This window comes from Drosophila santomea, chromosome X (assembly GCF_016746245.2).
Source record: "Drosophila santomea strain STO CAGO 1482 chromosome X, Prin_Dsan_1.1, whole genome shotgun sequence".
Classification (NCBI taxonomy): domain Eukaryota; kingdom Metazoa; phylum Arthropoda; class Insecta; order Diptera; family Drosophilidae; genus Drosophila; species Drosophila santomea.
The window spans coordinates 10,381,702-10,389,359 of NC_053021.2; the positions used below are offsets into that span (position 1 = coordinate 10,381,702).

At 40.8% G+C, this 7,658-nt stretch overlaps 2 protein-coding genes across 3 annotated transcripts; one reads left to right on the forward strand and one right to left on the reverse strand.

Annotated features, from left to right (window-relative positions):
• Positions 1-421: 421 nt before the first annotated feature.
• Positions 422-1,136, reverse strand: LOC120457188 (histidine triad nucleotide-binding protein 3). Its single transcript, XM_039644533.2, has 3 exons — positions 872-1,136; positions 618-808; positions 422-544 (listed from the first exon to the last, which is right to left on the reverse strand). Exons 1-3 carry the CDS (start codon positions 1,059-1,061, stop codon positions 506-508), a joined length of 420 nt encoding a protein of 139 aa, XP_039500467.1. The 5' UTR covers positions 1,062-1,136; the 3' UTR covers positions 422-505.
• A 207-nt stretch (positions 1,137-1,343) lies between these two features.
• On the forward strand, positions 1,344-7,035 carry LOC120457187 (eukaryotic translation initiation factor 4H). 2 transcript variants are annotated; one of them, XM_039644530.2, is made up of 5 exons: positions 1,344-1,490; positions 2,614-2,919; positions 3,072-3,358; positions 4,148-4,438; positions 4,783-7,035. In XM_039644530.2, the coding sequence occupies exons 1-5, from the start codon at positions 1,459-1,461 to the stop codon at positions 4,947-4,949; spliced, it is 1,083 nt and encodes a 360-aa protein (XP_039500464.1). In that variant the 5' UTR covers positions 1,344-1,458; the 3' UTR covers positions 4,950-7,035. The 2 variants fall into 2 exon arrangements, with proteins under 2 accessions (XP_039500464.1, XP_039500466.1); XM_039644532.2 differs by having other exon boundaries at positions 1,345-1,490; positions 3,072-3,259.
• The last annotated feature ends 623 nt before the right edge of the window (positions 7,036-7,658 follow it).

Below are 7,658 nucleotides of genomic sequence, written 5' to 3' on the forward strand. Positions count from 1 at the left end.
CGATTTTTTTGATAAAAAATAATCAGTTTTTTGTCGATAGCACTAAAAATAGTTGTCCAAATGTGGAATGCCATACATCGTTGAATTCGTAACAAAATTCCCTATCGATCCATGTACATACTTTGAAATGCTAATTTTTTGCCATTTTTCACAAATTTTGATGATGGTACCCCTTATCGAAAATGCAAAAAATTGGCAAATTTTTTTTTTTTCAAATATCGAAAAAGGAGGGATACACATAGTTAGATATGTTTATAAGCGGCACAAAACAGTCTTTATTTTAGCTGTGCGCCAAATTTTGGCCAAGTTATGGCGAAAACGCCGATTAAAAATATCAGACTCCCCTGATTTTTTTAAATCCATTTTTCAATATTTTGTTAATTTAATAGTTAATTTCATTATAAATTACACTTTATAATAGTTATCAGTATTAGTTGGCTCCGTTTATTAGTTATGTATACATACATATGTAGTAAATTTAACAATTGTCTATAATAGTCCCGATCTATTCCTTCTCAGAAATGTAAGAACGCGCCTCGTCCGCCTATAATTGAATAGATAAGATTAACTGCAGTGAAACTGTAATGTAATCATAATCAGTATATCCAAATACGTACGGTTTTGAACCAAACGGAGGGTCTAAAGATCAATCTCGATAGGAAGGTCATTTGGGTTCGAGGGGCAATGGCGTGCATGTGAAGGTGCTTCACCGTGATGAACGGCGGCAGATGGAATCCGAAGAGTGCATCATCGATAGGAATCCCCTTGCCCGCCAGGAACTCCTTCAGGGCGCTCTCCATGCGCTGCACTGCAAGGTATCCAAGGATATTAGGTATGTGCATGGCCTGATTGGCGCAAATTCAAATCTTACCCAGTTGGTCATGCGTTTTGTTTAGATCCTTGAGGCTGGCATAGTGTTTTTTGGTCACTGCTAAGTAATGGTGCTCGGAAGCGGGTTTAATATCCTGGAAAATGACAAACTCATCGGTTTCCACTTCCAAAACACTATTGGGGTCCTGCCCGTCGGATATTTGGCAGAAAATGCAGTTGTCGTCCGCCATGACTTAATTTTAAGTTTAATCTATATTAAATATAGCAGTTTGTACTTTCACAGCTGATTAGGTGCACTGTCGATAACGATAAAAACTAGCCTAAGGCCCAAAAATAAATACCGCTAAATGCAGTTTCAGTATTAAAGGAAAACCTATTTGTGTCTCAAAATCTGTATATATATATATCTATAGCAAAAAATTTGCATTTCTTAATACTACTACTTATATATTCCATTTTATTTCAGCTTAAACTATGTTTTATTATAAAAAGAACAATACCAAAATTGCGGCAATCGGTGAGTTGGTGTGGTGACACTGCCGGCCCAAATTCGCCGCGATAGTATTTTTCGCCCGTGTGTTCACACTGCGGTTTGCAGCGAATTCGCTCATTTGAAAAAAATAAAACATGGCTGGAAGAGGTGGTTATGAACACGCTAGGTAAATATTATTAATTATTTTTGCAATCGCGTACGCTCCGCGTTGACCGCGACGCGCCGGTGCCTGTGAAAGTGGACGCGATGCGATCGAATTGCGCGAGTGCCAACAATTTGCTCAAAATGTGTAATAATGCACGCGGTTTTTGGGGTTTGGGCAAAAAAAAAGGCAACACCAGCCCACCAACACACGCGCACGCTCTCGCCTCGCCGCTCGCACACCTATACACCCATATGTGCATGTGTATTGTACGTGTCGGTCGTTGGTCGCCGCCGCCTTTGTACGTGCGTGCGTGTGCGTCTGTGTGTGTGTGTGTGCGGGGCAGTGTGCGTGTATTTTTTTTCTTAACATTATTTTTCGGTTTTTATTTTGTCGATTCTTTTCATCGCCTGCGTTGTTTTTCTTGGAAAATTCTGCTGCAGCCGGCGTCTGCGTCAACGTCGACTGCGGCGCAAACAGCACACCGGCCGATTTCAAATTAAATTCCCCCTTCCCCCGACAAAAAAAGAAAAGGAGAAAAGAATATGAACCCAAAAATAGTTGCAAATTCCATGCAAAATGCAGTTTTCGCCAAAAAGCGCGCGCGATTTTTTTTTCCCCCTCACCATTTGACACCTGTCCCATTGCATTTGTTGTTCTTCGGTTTTGTTATTTGTGCCTGCATCTCTGTTGACTGTTCGCCGGGAATCCGAGCCAGCGTTACCCGCCTACACAGATAAACGGCAACCATGTGCGTTTTGCCCCAAGGGGTGGCGCCACACACACACCCATTCCCCTCCCCCGCAAGAAGGAGGAGAAAGAAGAAGAAGAAGCAGAGACAGACACACCCCCATTAATTGGATTCGATGTCAAGGTTCCCAGGCCACGGAGTACTCCGGCAAACAAAGGGGCATAAGAGATACCAGGAGCACAGAATCGAGTCCACGACTCAGATGGTTTGGTTGGCTAAATCTCTACATATAAGGGGATCTTGAATCGAACTTAAGACGCCTTCTTCAGAACGCTTATTTCCAGGATTCTTTAGCTTTAAGAGTATTACTTACTCCCGAGAAGTTTCGGAACATACTTTGTACAAGAAACCAAAGATGTGCTCTACTAACTATCCATTTCTGTTCCTTCATTTCAGAGGCGGATTCGGTGGGGATCGGGCATCCAAGCAGTTGCCCACGGAACCACCCTTTATCGCATTTGTCGGCAATCTGCCACAAGGCCTTGTGCAGGGCGATGTGATCAAAATATTCCAGGACTTTGAGGTGAAGTACGTGCGGCTGGTGAAGGACCGGGAAACGGATCAGTTCAAAGGCTTCTGCTACGTGGAGTTCGAGACGCTGGACAATCTGGAGCGGGCGCTAGAGTGCGATGGTCGGATCAAACTGGACGATCTGTCGGCGCCGCTGAGGATCGATATTGCCGATCGGCGGAAAAATGATCGGTGTGTTGAGGCTAAATAATATATTCTTTAGATTGAATCGATTGGAACTCACTTAATTATGCAGTGACGATTCCTCCAATCGATCCACACCCACTACCATACCCATTTACCATTTGACTAACCATATTTCTGTACTCTGTATTTTCTTACAGCCCTGGTGGCGGTGTTGGCGGCGGCAACGGCGGCATGACCCGCGGCGATGGCGGCAGAGACGGTTTCCAGAAGCGCGGCCCACCTCGCCAGGGCGGCAGCAGTCAGTCCTACAGCCGGGGAGGTCCTGGCACTGGCGGCGGCGGTCGGGAGGGCGGCGGCGGTTCGGGTAATCGCGGCGATAGTAGAGGTTCGTACAATGATAGTTATGGTGGTCACAATGATAGAAGTCGCGGCGGCGGCGGCAGCGGCGCGGGCTCCGGCGGTGGCATGAATAGAGGATACAATGGTAAAGCATTTTTATCTGCCGTCCAACCAACCAACCAACCAACCAACACGTAGCTGCATCCCTCGTAGTGCCGCCAAAAACCAGTTGATTCTGATTACCTTTAACGATTACGATTCAGTCGCATGGCTGGAAGACACATCCATGCTGCAATCCTCGAAAGTGATCCCAGAATCTCCCCTTCTGTTCTGTTTCGATTTTCGTTTCTGCTCCTTCTTTGGAATCCTCCTGCGGTTCTACATCCTGATCTTGAGTTGGTTTTGCTTTATGTTTCATTGGTGTGCTCCACAAAGAGTTTCCACAAGACAAACTATACAATTCATTGTCCATTAGTAAGAGTAGTATATATCCTTAAGAAAGGTGTAAAAGGCAGCGGTGTTTTCATTTCCATTTATTTAGTAGTAGTATTCATATGTTTGTTTTCTATGCATAGATGCGCATAGAATAATTTATGTCTTTTGTTTGGGAACTTGGTTATTTGAAAAATTGATTGATAGGAATCCAATAATTACTTTTGAAGTGGATTTGCTGCATACTGACTACTCCTGGACTGCTAGCTGTTACCTCTTATTTCCCACCTTCTTTTGAGCTTAGTTTGCGTCCATTGAAAACGTCCACCCCGTATAGCTCCCTTGTAGCAGTAGCCTAAGCACACACACATTGATAGACTTGAAACGACTTTCCACCCGCACGCTTTTTTACCTTCAACTGCATTTAGCTAGCATGCTGAGCCTAATCGTAAGCAGGTTTCATCATGACCAACAGACACTAATCCAGTTGCTTCCGTTGCAGATCGGCCGGCAAATCGTGGTCGGTACGGCAATTTCAACAACGACGATCGACCATTCGATCGTAACCAGGATCGGGATCGCGGCCAGCGGGAAGGCAGCTATGGCAATCAGTCGCGCGACGGCGATCGCTACAACAACTTCAGCCGGCACCGCGACCGCGAGCGCACCCACTACAACCCCAACCAGCAGAGCGAACGTCCCAGTGGCGGCATGAGCGGCCTCGGCGGCGGCTCCGGCGGATCGGGAGGCCTGGGCGTTGGCGGTGGCGGTGGTTCCTCAATGGGCGCCATTGGTGAGTTGCATAGATAGAACTACATAGATGGAACTAGGGAAGTTAGACAAACAAATATAACATTAGAAGCATTTTATGTTATGTAAATGTTTAATAATTTATTTACCCTTGCCCACAGACGTTTTAAATTGTTTCAAGATACCGATTTCAAGATAATTTTCCAATGTTTGAATATCAAGAATATCAAGAATACCAAATTGTGTATTTGTCAGTTCAAAATCAAAGATGTTGCATTATGAATGCAGGAATTGGAAGTACATTGCATTTAATTGAGTTTTAAGAGTATTAAGTTTGACCAACCGTTCACCTACTTTAACATTAACCTATCCGTTCCTTTCCCGCAGACGATAATGAGCGGCCACGTCTGCAGCTGAAGCCACGGACCATTGCCGCGCCCATCAACGCGGTGGCAGAGACCAAGCAATCGGCCTCGATCTTTGGCAACGCCAAGCCGCGCGAGGAGAAGCTGAAGGAACTGCAGCAAAATGTCAATCACAACGGCGATAACTAGAGGGCAGGAGTCGGTCCGCAATACAATATGCCTGATATGATATTTTGGTGTGCGAGAACGAGGGAAACCGAGATAGAGCGAGAGAAGGAGAGAATATGGAGGAGTATGAGAAGGAGGAGAAGGAGAACAAGGAGGAGGAGAAGGATGAGGATGAGGATGATGACAAGAAGGAGCATCAGCAGCATGCATATATAAACACATACATTAATTAATAACACTACGCTACATACCTATTATATACGAAAGATATGTACTACATTACAAGATCGAAGATGAAACAACAGGCTGGCCTCTGTGTCTCTGTGTCAGTGTCCAGTGTCAGTCAGCAAGCAATCAAGCTAGCAAGCAATCAAGCTAGCAAGCAACTTAGCAGCAAGAGCAACAGCAATAGCAGTAAAATCAGCACAGCAACAATCAACATGCAACATACAACATGCAACATCAGCAACAAAGCCAAGCAGCAATTATGCAACCATTCTAACTCTTTGCAACCACAAAAAAACATCCGCAACAGCAATGGAAAGTCTATAAATGTTAGTCCTTAAGCAGCGATAAACTTTAGTCTCGTGCATATGGCCTATATATAGTATATATACGGTTATGTGCGATTCATGTACAGCAGCTGTATGCACGCTGCTATTTGTTAGTTAAGTGATGCATATAAACCAACAAAACAAAACAAAAGAAAAGTTCTACCATTAAGGTATAAATAGTAAACAAAAAACAAGTAAAACAAAACAAAAAAATGAAAAGAATACAAAACAAAAAAAGCAAAAAACTCGAAAAACAAAGCAAAAATCGAAAACAAAAACTTTTTGACAAAACGTTCAGCGTAGCAGGCAGGCAATTTATACAGTTTATATAGCAAAAAAAAAAGAAGAAAAAAAAAACGAAAAATCCAAAAAAAAACATAACGAAAACAATTATTGAACATATATACCTTATGAAATTTAAAACACCAACAACAGATCTTACAAAACAAATCGCAGAGAAGCAGAACATCAACTACGTACGTAAAATACAAAAAAAAAAGATAAGAACGGAAAAGTAATCGTTGAAGATCCACTAAAAGAAATGCGCAGAAACTTTATATAGCTAGCAAGAAAGCAATCAACTACATAGGTCTTATGTAGCTGAAGATAAAGTTAAAGCCTAAGCAGACCAAACTATGCAAATATTATTTTGATATCCACCCATTATACACTTTAACCATTTATGTCAGTTTCATTTACAACTACCTTCGGTTTAAATATTTCTTTGCCTATATTTGTACATTTACTTTTCTAATATTGAATTGTCGTGCACATAGGATCTGATTTCTTTGTAGATACCCTTGATATAAGACGAAAAAATTATGGAAAGCAATGTATACATTTTATTGTTGTTTGTGTGTTTCAATTATTATTTGCATAAGTAAAAAGCGTTTTTCCCTTCTTAACGACCTCTTCTTTGTTTCCTCACCAGTTTTTTTAAACAATTTTTTTTGATACCTTGCAAGAGCTGATTAATCGCGAAAGTTGTAAATTAATTTGAAAATAAAGCGAAAAAAATTAAATAAGAATGTACCGTATCGGTTTGGTGTTTTCCTTCGGACATTTCGGAATTCGATTTTTTCGGAGTGCGGCTCAAAAGTTAAAGGCTCAGCACTTTGTATATACAAAATAATCAAATCTTACCCCGTTGCCGCAAGTAAACCACTGTTGTGTAGTCCAGTCCGAATCGGCCATGTCCTGCTCTGGATTCCGATACCAAGCCCTGCCCAATCCAATCCAATCCAATCCAATTTAATCTAATCTAATCTAATGCAGTGCAGTCCAATTCAATATCCCAGAAACACAGGAACACAAAAGCCGAATTGACCGACTTAACCGACTTGACCAGCAGGCGCAGCAAAGAAGCAAGTAGGAATACAGATCAGAGTGTGTGTAGCAGTTAAAGTAAAGTAAATTACGTTTAATATACCTTTAAAGCTAAAGATAAACTTAAAATATATAATTTTTAGCACCAATACCGTAAGCAGTCAATGATTTACACTAACGAAAGCGGACAAACAATATTTGTAACTCCTCAAAAAAAAAAAAAATAACAAAACAAAACAAAACGAAAACAAAAATAATTGAAAGTAAATGAATAAATAACTTGATCGAGTTGACAACTTAATTAATTGCTGCTCTATACCTAATTAAGAACTTTGATATGCATTTTAAAACGCCCATAAAGACAAAGACAAAGAATTGTTTAAATTATTAATTAAACCAAAAGCAAAGTAACACTAAAACGAGAATTTATACAAAGCAAGAGTTAGACATTAACGTACATCATAAAACATCTATATATACACAGATTATAAATAAATATACGATTGTGCTATGATTAATGACGAAACTGATCGAGTAAGCCAGGATTAAATAGCAATTCTACTCCTAGCAACCGCAATAAATTAAAACAAAATACACAAATGGAAAACTAACCGAAATTAGCAAGCAGTTAGAGGAAACAATCGTAGACGTGAACGAATTATATACATTTTTACCAATTACCAACATCAGCAGAGATCGCAAAATGCTAACTTCATGTAACTTACATAACAAGAAATTAATATAAACAAATCAACAAAGTCAAATCTACAGACAACAACATGTTTAATTAAGTGAATAATGAACGAACGCTAAACAAATAATTCACACACAACATTATAACGAAATATAT